The sequence below is a fragment of the Nycticebus coucang genome, chromosome 1, assembly GCF_027406575.1.
Source record: "Nycticebus coucang isolate mNycCou1 chromosome 1, mNycCou1.pri, whole genome shotgun sequence".
Taxonomy (NCBI): domain Eukaryota; kingdom Metazoa; phylum Chordata; class Mammalia; order Primates; family Lorisidae; genus Nycticebus; species Nycticebus coucang.
In genome coordinates, this window is record NC_069780.1 from 146773774 (window position 1) to 146791546 (window position 17773).

At 37.1% G+C, this 17773-nt stretch overlaps 2 protein-coding genes across 8 annotated transcripts in view; one reads left to right on the forward strand and one right to left on the reverse strand.

Annotated features, from left to right (window-relative positions):
- NDUFAF2 (NADH:ubiquinone oxidoreductase complex assembly factor 2) overlaps positions 1–17773 on the reverse strand; it is a 278588-nt gene that overhangs the window by 73456 nt on the left and 187359 nt on the right. For 2 of the 4 annotated variants that reach the window (XR_008379758.1, XR_008379755.1), the window contains exons 4-5: positions 16270–16531; positions 6232–6682 (exon numbers count right to left, since the gene is read on the reverse strand). Coding sequence is in view for 2 of the 4 variants with exons in the window: in XM_053590157.1 (XP_053446132.1) it covers positions 16280–16531 (252 nt within the window). In the remaining 2 variants the exon portion in view is untranslated. Of the gene's footprint in view, positions 1–5147; positions 6683–16210; positions 16532–17773 lie in introns of those variants that run through there. The other 2 variants (XM_053590157.1, XM_053590147.1) reach the window with 2 other exon arrangements.
- SMIM15 (small integral membrane protein 15) lies at positions 7046–11139 on the forward strand. Of its 4 annotated transcripts, none has more exons than XM_053590172.1 (4): positions 7046–7264; positions 8489–8578; positions 8615–8666; positions 9694–11139. In XM_053590172.1, exon 4 carries the CDS (start codon positions 9700–9702, stop codon positions 10036–10038), a length of 339 nt encoding a protein of 112 aa, XP_053446147.1. In that variant the 5' UTR covers positions 7046–7264; positions 8489–8578; positions 8615–8666; positions 9694–9699; the 3' UTR covers positions 10039–11139. The 4 variants fall into 4 exon arrangements, with proteins under 4 accessions (XP_053446147.1, XP_053446153.1, XP_053446155.1 ...); XM_053590178.1 differs by having other exon boundaries at positions 9802–11139; XM_053590180.1 differs by lacking the exon at positions 8615–8666 and having other exon boundaries at positions 8489–8564; positions 9802–11139.

Here is a 17773-nt window from a genome sequence, read left to right on the forward strand (position 1 = left end):
TAGAGTATGCGTTCTAGGAAAAATATATTTAAAAAGAAATGTAAGTGTGCAGGTTAGGATGAATATTAAACATGACTTTCAAATTTGGTTCTTGAGCTTCCTAACAGTCAAATCAAAGTGAGACAAAATTCTCAAGATCAAAAAATAGCTTCTAAGACTTTTCCTAGAATCACATTCTAAAATATCTCACATGGGACTTTAAATAAAGGGCACTATATAACCCATAGGACAATGTCTCTGCCAATATCATATAGCAAAATATAGTTAAAAATGTTATATGGTTACCTCCAACAGCTCGCTTAAAGGCTCAAATTAAAATGCCGCTTGGTGAAGGTAAGGGTTAGTGGCTGCTTTTGCAATACTAAGTTTTTACTCTGAAGGCTTCTTACATATGCATTAGTTTTCCCTAAGGAACAGCAACTCTTAACTCAATGGCTATGAGAACCCAGCACTGAAATAAAGTTACTTGACAAAGAGGCCTTATATTTGAACCTCTAGATCACTGGTTCTCAACCTTCCTAATGCTGCAGCCCTTTCATACAGTTCCTGTGGGTCATGATCCACAGGTTGAGAACCCCTGCTCCAGATTCAGCAAAAGAACTGAGGCTCTCCCACATCTTTAACAGGTCTTAACCCAAGGATTCAGAGGGATTTCATGGACATTTTACTCCTTCAAAATGGTGCCTTCTTACCACACAAAATTAGTTTGCATCCTGGGTATGTGTAGCACATTCGGGGAATAAGTACTGTAAACGTAAACACTTTTGGTGTTAAAAAAGCAGACACCCAAGTCTCGGTATAATGTGAGCAAAAAATTCTATAAACTACCCAAAACAGTGGAATATAACCACATGTATTAACTGTACTCAAAAAACACATTGGTTCTAAAATGTATGGAAATGGTCACACACAGCAACCAATAATCAAGAGAAGCATCTGCTACCTAATCTTTTTGCTATATCTGGAAACCTAAGACTAAAATGTATCTAGAGAAGGCATCTAGCCTGCATATCCAGTTATTCCATTTTAAAAGATCTCGATTTAGATCTCTACTGTAGTTTGCTCTTGTCTTAAATCTTAGCACCTACAGTCTGGGACTAATTTATCTTATCAATGGAAGTGATGAATCACTATTTTCTTTTTACATACTCGGAAATCATTAAGCAACTAGTCTTCTTTAGTCTATCTTAACAAGATAATCATAATTACTTTAACTTTTCCCCCTTTTATCAATATTTAGACCTCTTCTTACTGAGGTATCTCTTCCCACCTTCAAAACGTACTCTAACAGTTTAGTACTTTATTTTGAGCTTCACGAATACCCAGGACTTTATGATTTGTTCAAGCAGTTTTTTTTTTTTGCCGGAGCCGGGTTTGAACCCACCACCTCCGGTATACTTTACTTTACTTTATGTAAAGTAACAATGTTATATCTTGAAATCAATTACTTAAAACAATGTTCTAGGCCAGGCATACTGGTTCTTGCCTGTAATCTCAGCACTTTGGGAGGGCGAAAAAGAAGGATTACTTGAGCTCAGAAGTTTGAGACCAGCCTGGGCAACATAAATAAGGACACCTTATTTCTACAAAACTACAAAACAAACAACCCCCCCTCAAAAAAAAAATTAGCTGGGTAGGATGGAGAGGGGCTCTACACCTAGCTCCTTGGGAGGCTAAGGTAAGAGGGTCACTTGAGCCTGGAGTTCCAGCGGCAGTGAGCCAGGATTGTACCACTGTACTCCAGCCTGAGTGACAGAGTAAGATCTTGTCTCAATTCCCCACCCCCACAAAACAAACAAACCCTACCACTTTAGTGGGACAGATAATAAACCAGTGGGCAAGGTATCAGACTGAGGGAAGGGCTGTTAAAAAAATGAAAGGGATGGTGGCATTAACACCAACAGGCGGCACCTGTGGTTCAGTGGGTAGGATGCTGGCCCCATATACAGAGGGTGGTGGGTTCAAACCCACCCCAGCCAAACTGCAAAACAAAAAAATAGCCAGGCATTGTGGCAGGTGCCTGTAGTCCCAGCTACTTAGGAGGCTGCGGCAAGAGAATCGCCTAAGCCCAGGAATTGGAGGTTACTGTGAGCTGTGATGCTATAGCACTCCACTGAGGGCAATAAAGTAAGACTCTGTCTCTAAAAAAAAAAAAAAAAGAAAGAAAAAAGGAAGGAAAGAAAGTGATAGGGGTGGAGAAGCCTTTTGTGACAGGTAGCACTTGATTTGAAATCTCTAGGAAGGCAATTGCCCTGCAAAGACGTGAATAGAATGTTCTAAGCAATTTCAGGCTAAGGAAGGTCTAGCAAGTTATTCTGCAATGTATTTATGTGTATTCCTTATGAATTATAAAACCTAGCCCTGCTCCCTACTCAATCTTATATTGAAGACTAATTCTACCTTTCCAAAAGCTTTCCATTGCTTCCTTAATTGATGTATAAGAAGTATGCCTTCTAATTTAAATAAGTATTTCCTAATAATATTAGCTAATATTTAGGTGTTTCTGCCAAATATTTAATAATGGTTAAAAACCCTAATAATTGAAAAAAAATTTTGTTTTACTGGTTCAGCCTAAATGAGTTTTCTAAAAATAATTGGATGATCCTTTGTAGGTAAAACAGGCTGAACGAAAACAAAGTCTGATCCATTCATATTAACCATAGGATTAACCACTGACAGGCTGGTCTAATAGCAGTGCAAGAGCCCACAAGAAAGAGGCTAATAGGCCATGCATGTAGGATAAAACAACAAATGAATTGGTAGGGTTGGAGAAAAACCTTCCCTAGCACACTAGCTCTTTAAAACACACTGCCACCACCTGGGCAATTGGCAATTTTGAAGTAAAAGGAGATTTGAGTTAATAATTGCTAATTACTAATTATAGAAACCAAAAAATTTTTCATTTTATGAAATCAGCATTTTTTGTCAAGTATTTAGACATTAAAAAAGAGCAGGGATTTTGACCAAATGTATTTTAAATACTATTCTACTTTAAATACTATTCTACTATTCTTTCTTCTTTTATTAAATCATAGCTGTGTACATTAATGCAATCATGGGATACAATGTGCTAGTTTTATATACAATTTGAAGTATTTTCATCAAACTGGTTAACATAGCCTTCATGACATTTTCTTAGTTATTGTGTTAAGACATTTATATTCAACACTTAGTAAATTTCACATGTACCCCTATAAGCTACACCGTAGGTGTGGTCCCACCAATTACTCTCCTCCACCCCTCCCCTCCCTTTCCCCTTCTTCTTAGGCTATAATTGTAATCCCATCTCAGGGTGGTCAAGGGACCTGGAGAGAAACTTCTCTGAAGACGACAGACACATGGCCTACAGACATGAAAAAATGCTCATCATCCTTTATCAGAAAAATGCACATCAAAACTACTTTGAGATATCATCTAACTCCAGTAAGATTAGCCCACATCACAAAATCCCAAGACCAGAGATGTTGGCGTGGATGTGGAGAAAAGGGAACACTTCCACACTGCTGGAGGGAATGCAAATTAATACGTTCCTTTTGGAAAGATGTTTGTAGAACACTTAAAATAGACCTGCCATTCAATCCTACAATTCGTCTACTAGGTATATATCCAGAAGACCAAAAATCACATTATAACAAAGATATTTGTACCAGAATGTTTATTGCAGCCCAATTCATAATTGCTAAGTCATGAGAGAAGCCAAAGTGCCCATCGACCCATGAATGGATTAATAAATTGTAGTATATGTACACCATGGAATATTATGCAGCCTTAAAGAAAGATGGAGACTTTACCTCTTTCATCTTTACATGCTTGGAGCTGGAACATATTCTTCTTAGCAAAGTATCTCAAGAATGCAAGAAAAAGTATCCAACACTCAGCTGTGCTATAACCCAGTTTCTGGTTTCTTATCTGTAAAATGGGTATAATACAATAGTCCTGTAGGTTTGATTAGCCTCAGGATTAGTGATAGTAGATTCAAAGCCCTGGCCCATATTAAGTACTCAATAAATAGCATTTTAAAAAATAAATTTTATTTTCTTTAGAGACAGAGTCTCATTTTGTCACCCTGAGTGCCTTGGTGTCATACCTCACAGCAACCCAAACTCTTGGGCTCAAAGGATCTTCTTGCCTCAGTCTCTCACGTAGCTGGGACTACAGCCACCTACCACCACACCTAGCTAGTTTTTCTATTTTTTAGTAGAGACAGGGTCTCACTCTTGCTCAAACAAACTCCTGAGCTTAAGAGATCCACCTGCCTTGGCCTCCCAGAATGCTAGGATTACAGGCGTGAGCCACTGTGCCTGGCAATAAATACCTTTACAAAAATGATTATTGTTCAGTATGATCATTCAAAATATATAATTAAAACCGGATGCCTTTTTAAAATCACAGAAATGTGCCTATTAAGAATGCATTTGCATTGTGTTTCAATGGAAGGAAACAAATGTCACAAAATAAAACTTAACAGAAGAAATCAAGTCCATCAAAGTCAGTCAAATATGTGGAGAGTTACTGCAGGAAAATAACCAAGTATGCAGTTGAGAGCAGTCTAAAAATCTTTTAGTGAATACTACATTATCATTCTTATTAAATTTTATTAGCTTATAATATTACCTGAACCTTATCCAGGTTTTACTCAGAATTGTGACATGATTTAGAGCAGTGGTTCTCAACCTTCCTAATGCCACTGCCCTTTAATACAGTTGCGTGACCCACAGGTTGAGAACCCCTGGTTTAGAGTTAAATGTAACTTTGTATTGTCAGGGAAAAAGAATTTTTGGGCAGAAAATGGCATAAGACTGCTAGAGCTTTCCTTCTCAGGAGAAAAAACTTAAGAGTTTTATCAGGCTCCAGTTAAGTAATTGCAAGAGAGTACCTGAGTGCTGATGAGAAGACTGGTGGTGCAATATGCTACACATTACGCTTAATGCAAAGGCTGAGCCTTCTTAACAGGGTAAGGTTTAATTTGGTCAAAGTTACATGAATAATTAAATTTTATTTAAGAGTAAATAAAAGAACTTTTTTTTTTTTGTTATTCTAAATTGGTATCCTAACAGACTTAAGAGAGAAAAACCTGATTAAAAATAGGATATTTTCAAATAAAGAGCAGAACTTAAAGAAACTGATAGGGATATTTCTAGTAAATACCTTACTATGCTATTTACTCCATATGAAGCTTAAGCCAGAACAATGACCAAATCTAGTCCAATTTACAGATTTTAAAGCTAAAAGGACACTAGAGAACACTTAGTATGCTTTGAGGAAACAGGCTCCAAGTGATTTATCAGATCCTTATCAGTACTCAAGACAAAAGCTCTCACTCTCAACACAAACTAAGATTCCTCCCTGTAGAAAGCAGTCCACATAATCTGACTGAATTCTTTTTTTTTTTTTGAGACAGAGTTTCACTTTGTTGAGTGCTGTGGATCTAGCTGAATCTTGACACCATCTATCCTTAAGGCAATGCAGAGAGGGCAGTAAGGAGCTGTGGCAACTTCTATGTTGCTCTTGGGCTTGCAGCCTGTTACCAGAAGCTAGATCAGAAACAACTTACATGCCCTTTATTCCTGCTGGAGTCTCCTGTGTTTTTAACCAAGCATGCAAGCATCAGAGCAACTACAGGGAGGCAGTAATTGGGGAAACTATGATTAAAATAAAACACACACACACATTGGCCTCTGGAGTGAAAGATGTTAATAAATTCTGACCCCATCCTGATTCTGAATTAACCATTTGGGCAAGTTTTAATAAATCAGTTATGTCTAGCAAGAAACGTTTTCAGTGCACACAATCTAGTGAAGGAGTCTGCTTTTTCTATCTGCCGGAAGAACAGGCTAGGTCTAAACAGCATAGCCTCTTACTAGGTTTTCAAATAAAAATGAGTAAAAAAACACTGCTGGGAATAAAACATACAAACACTAACATATGCCCAACGAACAATGTTTTAGACTGTTAAGAGTATCTGCCAAAGCCTGTTCCCTGGTAAATAATAGTTATTGTTGTTACACCTTAACTAGTTATACATGCTATAGCTTGCTTCTCAAAGAGAACATTCTTATAGTCTTTTTGAGAATTAAAAACCTGCTTTATTTGGCACATAACAGAGGTCTTGCAACATTTCCCAGAGGTAGTCAAACAGCAGTTTTGTGCAAGCAATCACAAAATTTGGTCACCAACCAAACTAGAGCTAATCTTTCAGTTCCTGTAGATTAGAGGACAATATTAACTCACCCTTTCTGCTTGTTGACTTTTGCATCCTTTTGAGTATTGAAAGAACAAGTACCTCTATGGGAACTCTATGCCCTGACAGTTTATCAAGTTTACTTTGGGCAAGTACTAATCATTCTTTTGTGAAATAAGTTAGGTTCTTAAGTTAAAAACAACAACAAAAACTCCTTCCTCGCACAGCATGGCTGTATTTCCCCATAGTAACTAGGTTCAGTGGCTCCATCACGGCTGGGCTGTTAGTCACCCTTACGAGAGGGTGTAAGTACTGTCCGGCCAGAAAAGAGAACACGCCGTGGGATGTGAACCAGGAGGTACTCGCCAGGCTCCGTCGAGGGTAGATGGGAGACCTTCACCTTGACTCGCCGCCACTATTTGGTGTGAGTTGAGCTCACCCACTCAGGACCCTCCTACTGTCCGGCTTCAGCAGGGAAGTGGGGGCTTTCTCCCGACCGACCTAGGGTAAAGGCAGAAGACGCTCATAGTTTGGACCCTGCTCTCGAGGTCTGAGGCCGCCCCACGCCTATTCGCGTACCCCTTCGTCCCTCGCAGGAGGCTTCCTGCCTCGGACTCCGGCCCCGAAGGAAGCCCCGGGGCCGCTGTCCGTACACACGACCTCCAGTGCCGGAAATCTAATCACTGCCCACCCCTCCCCCCCACAACTCCCCACACACTCTCCCGCGTCCTCACTGTCGAGGTCCTTCAACCACACGGTAGCCGGAAACTGCCACCCACCCCCGCCCTCGGCACTCCCAGATCCCGGCCGGGCCTGCCTGTGGGCGGGACGTGGAAGCCGCGGCTTCCGCCTTCCTGCTTCCGGTCTGGTGGTGAGTGGGAGCGGGATCCGCGGCCCCGCCGCTACATAGGGGCGGCTGTTGCTTAGTTTTTGTCCCAGTTCCCAGCGCAGGCGGTTGCGGCGCTAGGTGTGGTGGCGCCGACGCCGGTTCCCCGGGACTTTTGGTTTTGCGGAGCGGCCCGCGCTTGCCAAGGCCGGGGGGCACGAGTGAACATGCTTCCCGAGGGCCAGCGGCCGCGTTAGGTAAGGGTGAGCCAGCAGGGGGGCAACATGAAGGAGAGGAGGACAAAGGGAAGCGCCCATGGCCGTTAAGCGCCACCAGTTGCGGCTTCAGGCACCACGCAGGTTTGGTCAGTGGAAGGCGTGGGTATTGGGGTCCGAAGTTGAGGTGTGGGGAGGTGCGTGGCCTATGGCCGACAAATCTCTGTGTTAACAGCTAAAACTTTGTTACAAACCGGGTCCTTGTTTTTCTCTCTACTGCCAAAGTTATTTTGCTTATCTCTGAAACTTGCATAGTTTATTCATTATTGGAGTGGAGAAGCTGAAGAAAGGTCAATCTCAATAGACTCTAGAGTTCTAACTGTGTGGGCTAGGACATACGAAGTTGGGGATTGGGATGTTTAACGTCCTAGGCATTTTCATGCGTCTTCAGTTGCATGAAATGAGATATGATTTATTGGTAAAATTAAGAAGCTGTAGAAAGATAAAACAGTGATAGTTTCTTGAAGTGATGGAATTAGGAATGATTTGCAATGTTTTGGTTATCTCCTGGTTTTTTAAATTAAAAGAGACTTTGTATAATGGACAAAAAACTTGGAAAGACCAACTCCAGGTTGGTCATGGATTTTAGGTTGGATTTTGAAATCATGTACCTCATCTAATAAATGAATGGCAACATTTTTATTATAGAAAGTTAAAAATCTAGGAGTGGATATGTTGTGTAACATCAGTTAGCCAACCTGTCTTTAATTTTTTTTTAGAGACAATATCTTGCCTTGTCACCACTTTATACTCCAGTCATAACTCACGGGGTCCAGTGATCCTCCTACCTTAGCCTTCCCAGTAGCAAGGACTACAAGCTTCATCTATCATGCCTGGTTAATTAAAAAAAAATTTTTTTTGTAGAGACTGAAGGTTGGGGGGAGGCCTTGGCCTCCCAAAGTGCTAGCATGAGCCACCATATCTGGACTCCAACTTGTCTTTTATATGTCAATAAATTTCAAAATAATTTTATTAATGAAACAGTAACTTGGTAAAATACTTGATTTCCAGCAATTAGGATTTTTAAAGAGCATTTGCAATTGTGGTAAAGTCAAATTAGGAAGAAATAGAGACTAAATGTCTATAATTTTTAGGTAATTTTACATGGCACAGGCTGCATAAACATTATAGAGATTTTTCATTTAAAGTTTTATGATAAATTCCTGAAAGTTGTGACTTAAGTTTCATTTCTTTTATCCTTTCCAGATCACCCACAGTATAGAATTTAAACCTTCTCTCTGAAGTGTGTGGTAAAACTAAAGACGACGATGAACAACTAAAGGTAGTCTAGAATTGTGCTCACTAATAGTAACAGGACAAAGTTGAGAGATCTGCTCACTAATAATACCAGGACAAAGTTAAGAGATCGCAACTCAAGCATACGGTAAATCGTAAAAGATTTTTTTTTAATCCCAGCTGAAACTGAAAGTGGCTGTGTGTACACCTGTTCCCTATCCAGATATTATATGTAGGCCACTATGGAAGTTTTGAGACAGGCTATGTTATGGTCTGTATTTCACTTCTAAGAAACACAGTCAGCAGCATCCTTTCTGATTCACATGGCTTGTTAGAGTTGCTGGGAGGGCTTTGTTTCCATCTGCACGGATTTTATGTATCTTAATTTTTGTGTATCTCAGAACTTCTGTAATGACCCACATTCTACTTTGAGTAGAGGCTGACACAACCTGAAAGGTAGAAAAGCCTTTGGGGCAAGATAAAAGGTGTCACTCAAGTCCATACCCCTTCATTTGCCAGATGGTCTTCCCGCAAACTCAGAAAAGAACAAAATGCATGGCACTTGTTAAGACTACTTTCTTATTTATTATGTTTATTTCAGTAGGTGTCACTGAAGCTTAAATTGCTTAACATTTAGCACATTACTTACTGGTTTTTGCAATGGCATATGAATGTGGATAGATATCTTTATGACTGCCTTACTTTCTCCCTTTTCCATTCCTGGAAGTAGTCATTTATTACCTCTTTTTGTGAGAGCATGTCACATATTCTATGGCTTATTCTTTTAAAACACCAAATTTGATGGTTTGTGTAAGCATATATCAAAAAAAGATAAACAGAATTCTGTTTACTGGAACGAGTGTGGACAACTCAAGATTTATATTAAAAGTCTGCTACTAAAGTTTGTCCTAAATATAGGAAGCACATAAAAATGTATAGTCCTTATGACAGACTCACATGGTTTTTACTGTATCTTCCTATAATTTATTTAAAAGTGTCATTACTTTGGTTGTCCTGGTTCAATTATTTGTTCCTAACTTAAGATATTAGTCCTTTAGTACTAACTAGCAATTAGTACTAATTAGTACTTTTTAACAAAACAAAGTGATTGATAATGGAATTCTGAATTAACTGGGTGTATGATGAAACTTTTTCAAAATTTTTTTCAATTTCAGATTAACATGAGGGTACAGATGATGATTAGATTTTTTTCAGAATTTTTATTAACTACAGTCTTTATCCTGTTTATTTTTCTGTGCTTTCCCACCCCTCGTTTCCCTAAGACTGCTATGAAGATGTTTGATATTAAGGCTTGGGCTGAGTATGTTGTGGAATGGGCTGCAAAGGACCCATATGGCTTCCTTACAACAGTTATTTTGGCCCTTACTCCACTGTTCCTAGCAAGTGCTGTACTGTCTTGGAAGTTGGCCAAGATGATTGAGGCCAGGGAGAAGGAGCAAAAGAAGAAACAAAAACGTCAAGAAAATATTGCAAAAGCTAAACGACTAAAGAAGGATTGAAGGAATGAACAGGCTCCATGACCAGAGGGAAAATCATTTGGAAAATTACGCAGCTTTGGAAGGACCCACTAAGGTTTCTTTTTTGGATTTCTCAACAGTATTACTTAGCAAAGGAAATTCGACCAAATGGAAGAATCATGCTAATTCTAACCTCAATACTGTAGTAACTTTTAGGTTTGGGTATATAAGTATGTTGGTATCTATTGACAGTTACTGTAAATTAGCTTTTACTATGGTATAAATTCTTTATAACTGACTTAATCATTTGCCATTTTAATAGTTTACATACTGAAAAAAAAAATCCTGTGGAGAAAATGATTTTAGATTATGAACTCTCAAATTAGCTATTTAAAATGGGGCCCTTTTCTAGACAGAGGAAGTCAAGAATGAACTTGATTCAAAGGAAGTCAAAATTGAACTTTATGAGGTGAAAGGTGTGCATTGTCTAAAGAGAGAGATACAGTATTTTAATCACATCTTTTCTCATTATTGCTTATTTCTTAGAATAATTCCTGGCTTAAAGCAAAATAATAATTACTTTCTATTTTCTGCATTTTTCTGATATTTTTTGAGAAAACTGGTACTTAGCAAGACATTCTGCATTTTTTAAACCTTTTTTTGTCAAGAATTGTCTTAACTATGTAGAATACCACCTACTGGATATAACAATTTTTGTACTTAGTGAATGCTGCCATTTTTTTATGGACAACTTAAGAAGAGTAATACTATGATTTATAGCTTTCAATAAAAATGCCAAACACTGTAGTACCTTGGAACCAGTACCTTGAAAGTAGATCTGTATAATTATGTCTTAACATATAATTTTCTGAGTGTACAGACACCATTTTTGTTTTTTATTCCACTCTTTATTTTGATTTATATGGTAGTGTTGTCCAGTACTTTTTGGTCAAACAGGTTCAAAGCAAAAACTAAAATTTCACATTAAAAAAAACAAAAAACTGTTAACAGTTAAGTTATACTTTATAACTATTAAAGGCTTAAAATTTGGAAAACATTTTGTTGGCATTGTAATCTGGTGAAAAGGATAAATTATGTCAAAGTGAGAATGTTCTATAATTAGAAATAAAAAGCTAAAGTATGTTTCTGTCTGTTAAGTAGTATAACTGGACCATTTCTCTACTAAACATGGCTTTTATAAATGCCTGGTCCAGTAATTGTATTCACTGACTCAGTATCTAATAGCTTATTAACATCTTTACAACTCTGATAATTTTCAGTTATAAAAAATTTTAACAGCTCTAATTTAAAAATGAAACTATATCTCAAAATAAATTTGATACTTTTTGGTAATGAGGTCCTGAGTTTGTTTGTTTGGAGAGAGGGTAACAGTTTAAATTAGATATGTTAGGCAAGTTAGCCTCTTTGGATTATTGGTAAGCATATTTGTAAAAGGTTAGGAAAGTGCTTGTCAAAACTTAAGAAGCTCTGAGAATATTTATGGACCAGTTTGAATAACACATAATGCTGTTATTGTAGGTTATTAGTTCCTACTTGGTGCCAGTGTGAGTGACATATCAAAACTTTAGGTGATGAAATAATGTAGTGTTTAGTTATGAGTTGGTTATTCAGGTGATTTAGGAGATGTTTATATTATCATTGAAATTAAAACTTAAAAGAAATTCTTCTTTACAACTACCAGCATAGAACCTTGTTAAAAAAGGGTTAAGATATATCTAAAATATTTTTTGGTTTTCTGTTACCAGGCTGTTCATGGAAAGAATTTACATATATATGTCTTACTGGCCACATTTTAGAATAAAAGTATTTGAAGCAAAGTGTATCGTCATCTCACTTATGTACTAAAGCTATGGTTTCATTGATTCACTTGTAGCAATATACAGATATTTAACTAAAAGTCTGTTTTTCTTGTATTTCTGTTAAAGTCTTAACAGATGCCAATTTTTGTATTTGTTTGACACTTGCTATTTTTCTTTCTTCAGCTTCCCCCAATATTTATAGAGCCTTTTTATACATGTGAGATCAACATTTTACAGTATTTGTGTTTGTGTTTATTTAGGGGGCTAGGCGGAGTGAGTATAAAATAAGGAAAATTGTGAGGTTTGGGATTCTTCAGAAAACTCCTATTTTCTCTCACGTAACAAATAGTACTATTGTTGAAAGAATCACATTTACTATTATTTAGAATATTTCTTTTTAAAAATTTCCTACTTAGGGGGCAAGACATGATTGCAAGAGGGACTTTACCTAACAATTGCAATCAGTGTAACCTGGCTTATTGTACCCTCAATGAATCACCAACAATAAAAAAAAGAAAAAAAATTTCCTACTTATTATGTTGTTTGTGAAGTTCTAAGAACTAATATAATAATTACCTTTTCATAGCTGGTGTTGCGGAGAAGATACAAGCTGTCCCTAGGCTGCCTGTCAACATGACTATTTTATCAAAAATAAATAAACAAAAACAAACTTTGTAAGAATTTGAGCCCTAGTATCCATGTGATACATTTGAGCATGGTACAACTGTATTAGACATATAAGGACTTTTTTTTACTTTTATTTAGAAACTGTGAGCTGGAAACCTAATACTGAAGTAGATTATTATTAACAGCACCTCACTCATTCCCTCCTTTATTACACAAGGCAAGGGACACTTTAGGTTTTTTGTTTTTTTTGCAGCTTTTGGCCGGGGCTGGGTTTGAACCTGCTATGTGGGGCTGGTGCCCTACCCCTTTGAGCCACAGGCACCGCCCGACACTTTACACTTACATTTTTATATGGTTCCAAGTTGGTTGGAATTTGATTTTATGTAGGAATGATTGCTTTTATGTTTACAACCAGTTATAGAATAACTCTAATTTCCTTCATGCCTAGAATAAATATTCAAGGGCAAATTCTGCATTCTCAAAAATATTAAAAGAGCTTTCATGGTCAAATACTAGGTTTGGGGAACAAGTACAGTTTGGACAAGTTTTGTTACTTTGTGATTTCTTGGAGTCTCTTAATTTAACTACCATGGATTCTCCTTTGTTTTTTGAGACAGAGTCTCACTTAGTTGCCCTGGTGTTACAGCTCACAGCAATCTTAAACTCTTGGACTCAAGCAGTTCTCTTGCCTCAGTCTCCCGCTGGGACTACAGGCACCTGCCACAACACCCAGCTATTTTTAGTAGAGACAGTATCTAGTTATCGCTCAGGCTGGTCTCAGAACTCCTGAGCTCAGGCAATCTACCCGCCTCAGCCTCTCAGAGTGCTTCACACCCTTTTTCTCCCAAAGAGCATAAGCACAGTTTGAGAAAGCCCAGGTTAAAGAACTCCAGTAACATTTTATTTATTTTTGAGATAGTCTCACTCAGTTGCCCCAGGCTACAGTGCCATGGTGTCATAGCTCTCAGCAACCTCAAACTCCTAGGATCAAGGGATCTCTTGCCTCAGCTTCCCAAGTAGCTGGGACTACAGGCTGTTTCATTCTTGCTCAGGCTGGGCTCGAACTGCTGAGTTCAAGCAATCTACCTACCTTTGGCCTCCCAGAATGCTAGGATTACAGGGGTGTACCACTGTACCCGGCCTAGATTACATTTTAAATACTATAGTTAATGAGCTAGCATGAAAAAGAAAATCAATTAAAAAATGTTGATGGTAATGATTCAAGATTAATTAAAAGACGACAAGAAATCTTTAAAAGTAGGAAAGATTATTTCTTCCACTTTTGTTGTTTTTTAACTTCAGATATATGAGGTATAGCTAATAGATTAAACCCAATAGCCAAGAACATACTCTGCACTTTGGCAGTTTGTGTAATGTTAAGCCCCTATGATAAAAACCAAAAATACACTGTATGCGTGTATGGCAAAGGCACAGAAAAGAATTACTTCTGAGAAAGTACTTAAGGTATATGTAACACTATGTTAAATTGAATACTTTTTACTTTTCAAATTAAGAAACAAGTTTGTTTTACATAGGTTTGAAGTTTGTTTTGAAGAAAGACATTTTCATAATAAAGAACTTACAAATATCTGAAGTTCGAGTATCTGTAATATGAAATACGGTAGACAGCTAATATTTAATATTTTAATTGTGCTTGTATGTTTCTGGCCTTGAAGCCAAGTTGTGTTTTTAAAGTTGTTTAGAAAGGCAAATCCTAGGCTGGGTGTGATAGCTCATGCCTGTAATCCTCCAATGGGAGGCTAAGGCAGGTGAATTGCTTGAGATTTCGAGAGCAGCCTGAGCAAGAGTGAGACCTTGTCTCTACTAAAAACAAAACTAGAAAACTAGTTGGGCATTATAGTGGGCACCTGTAGTTCCAGCTACTCCGGAGGCTCAAGCAAGAAAAGAGGATTGCTTGAATTCAAAATTTAGAGGTTGCTGTGAGCTGACACCAGGTACTCTACTCAGGGTGACAGAGTGAGACTCTGTCTCAAAAAAAATAAAAAGGCAAATCCTCATTAGTCTAAGGTTGTAGGTTCAGTTTTTATCTAGGACATTTAACTCTGTTCCAACAACTAACAGTGCAACCAGTCATTCTCCTCAAGGAGAGTGGATTATTGTAAACTTCATTCCCACATCTCAAAAATTACAAAAAAGTGCACGCTTTATAACTAATGGTGGGCAGTATCATCATCTTTACCATAAACAATTTCCTACAAGGACTCTTAGTTAAGAATCTCTTTCGCAGCAGCGCCTGTGGCTCAAGGAGTAGGGCGCTGGCCCCATTTGCCGGAAGTGGTGGGTTCAAACCCGGCCCCGGCCAAAAAAAAGAATCTCTTTTGCTACTTATATAAAACAGGTATTTTAAAGTGAAAACTATAAAAATTAAATCTGGGTAAATTCTGCCGTATTTTAAGATACTGTATGGAAAACATTTACAAAAGATGTATATATAATACAATTAATAAGCATAACAGGAATTTGGCAGTAGAAATACTAGCATGTTAAAACATAAAATTTTTCCTGCAATCCAATTATGAACATCTTAATCTCAATTCACAATCCTATTATACCATAAATTATAACTCCTTTTATATTACCTAGTGGTTAGTTCCTTTTTTACCTTTATGGTAAATGTAATATCACTGTCTAACAATGTAATAAGATAAAATATTTAACTAGATGTTAACAGGGCTGCTGGAATGTTGGTATTACCCTAAGCACTTGTCATTCATTAAGTTTCTTGTGCTCATTTTGTCATTTGATTATACTTGTTTTAGTACAAATGCTTTAAAAACTAGTTGTATTTTTCTGTAGCATATTTCTTAGGCAGTTAAAAGTTTTGCCTGCTATTAAGTAAAAATTTTAACATACTTGATTTTAGGAATTCATTGTCAACACTTAACCAAGGGTTTCTGTGTATTATTCAGAGCATAAAAATTTGGGTCATTGAGTCCATAAATATTTTGAACACCTGTTCATATGCCAAACACTGTGAGAGAGGCTCTATAACAACAAAACTTGGTTATGCACTCCAGGTAATATGGGATCCTTTAAAAAGATTTCTGGATGTAATCAGACTTTTAACATACACATTGTCATCTATGTTTTTCTTCAGTATACAAACCACTGGTGTCCCAACTATCCATGGAATTGATTTCAGCTTTTTAAGAGCCCTCCTTTATTTTCCATTTTTTTCAAAGTAACTTTTGATCCTCTGGAACTTTATTATGCCTTTTTTATAAGGCCTTTTTATACTTTTGTGATAGATGTCTACTTCTGTTGGTCGTCTCTTTAAACTCCAACCACAATCCCACCATAAGCTACCTTTTGTCCCACAAAAGGTCTTTATATAGTTTCTAAATAAATTTCTTGACATTGCCTCCATAATTTTTGTCCAAATTCATGTTTTTGATTAATATTTTAGAATCTTACAGGGTACCTCTCCAGAAATAAGATCTTTCCCCTTTTTTTCTTTTCTATTTTAGCACTAGAAAGAGCTGACTGTTTACCTTTATTATTTCTACCAAGGTATACCTGTGGGTGCATCATAAATGATCATGAAGATCCAAAATGTACTGGGCACTCACAGCTAAATGACACTTCTCAAGGGAGTAATCCAAGGCAAAAAGAAATCTAAGCATATTAAATCAATCGAAGGATTTAATAAAATAAGTTAAGCTTCTATAGATCATGTCATATTTCTTATGCTAAAAATGAATTATTAACGGAATAGAGAACTATTAATCCATTTGGAAATTACAAAGTAACTTTTTACTGTTTTTATTTGTTAAAAGTTACATTCATATAAATGAAATGATTGTACCATAATGCATTCACTGATTGCGGTTCTTGCCATCTTGGGGCATCCAGGATCCTGGCTGAAAGGTTTTGCCAGTGCTGGTGGGAGATGCTGAGGGCTCTTCCTTTCCAAAGAACGGAGCAGAGGCATGCCCTTTGACTTGAGTTTGAACTGGTGGAGCCAAGAGTTCCTCAGTGGTCTCCTTGCCAAGTAGTTTCTCATTTTCATAAAAAGCTTTGCTTTTTATTTTCATGTCTTCTCTATTTTTTTCATTCTCCAGTATTTCCTGCAGGTATATATAAATAGCAGATATTATTAAATTTCTGGTTAAAAAAAACAAAAATTGTTATGAAAATAAAATAGCCAATAAAATTAAAATATGCATATAAATACATATCTACATCCTTGTTTTGCATTTAAATAATATATAGGTATGTATAGGATAAGTGTGAAAAAGCTGTATGATTACATACCAGTGCTATATGAATTAAACAGCCCTGTCCTGATTTTATGCTACGATAGAAAGACGTGAAACACCACAAAATAGAAATACTACCCCAAAAGTGAAGCAAACTACCTAATGTGAAACACTACACAAGAGCATGAAGTCACTCAATCAAAGATTTTCTAGGGTTAGCATCTATGTTGTGCTTTAAAACTCATCACCAGTGACTGTACTCTTCCACTGAAGAGGAAGAGATGAGGTTCCTGCTTTTTTTTTTTTTTGCTGTGGGAGTTAAAATGCGAATGCTAAGGCCACCATCTATACTGCCAGAATCAAGCTGCATCTATTTCCCTGCCTTCTCTAGAGTGGTCTGGCAGAGGACAGAAATAGAATCAGAATTCAGCGTGCTCTACACACCTGTTCTATCTAGAAAAGCACTTTGCTCTTGGGAAATGTTTTCTCAAATCACTGCAGTCTGTGCAATGTAGTCCGGTTCTTCAGGTTTCTATCAAGGAGGATCTATCCCAAAAATTATAATCTATTTTATTACTATATTTCACTGAATAAGAGACTATTGCATTTAAGAAGCGTCATTATATGTAGCAATAAAAAAGGCAAATTCCTTCACAAACATACTGATTTCAGAGATGTTAAAATCTGGGTGGGGCCTTAGTGTGTGTCACACTTTATGGGGGCAAGACATGATTGCAAGAGGGACTTTACCTAACAATTGCAATCAGTGTAACTGGCTTATTGTACCCTCAATGAATCCCGAACAATAAAAAAAAAAAAAAAATCTAAAAAGATGTGAGGATCTATACCAAAAATTATAATCTATCTTATTACAATAGTTCATTGAATAAAAGACTATCACATTTAAGTAGCATCATTATATGTAGCAAAAAATAGGAAAGGCAAATTCCTTCATAAACATCCTGATTTCAGAGATGTTAAAATGTGAAAATATGTGCATCTTAGAAATCAGATATGTTGTAATTACATCTTGTATCTTTATTGATTCTTGCTTCCTCTTAATGATTATTTCTAAGTGGGTGAATTTTTCTTTTTTCTTGAGACAGAGTC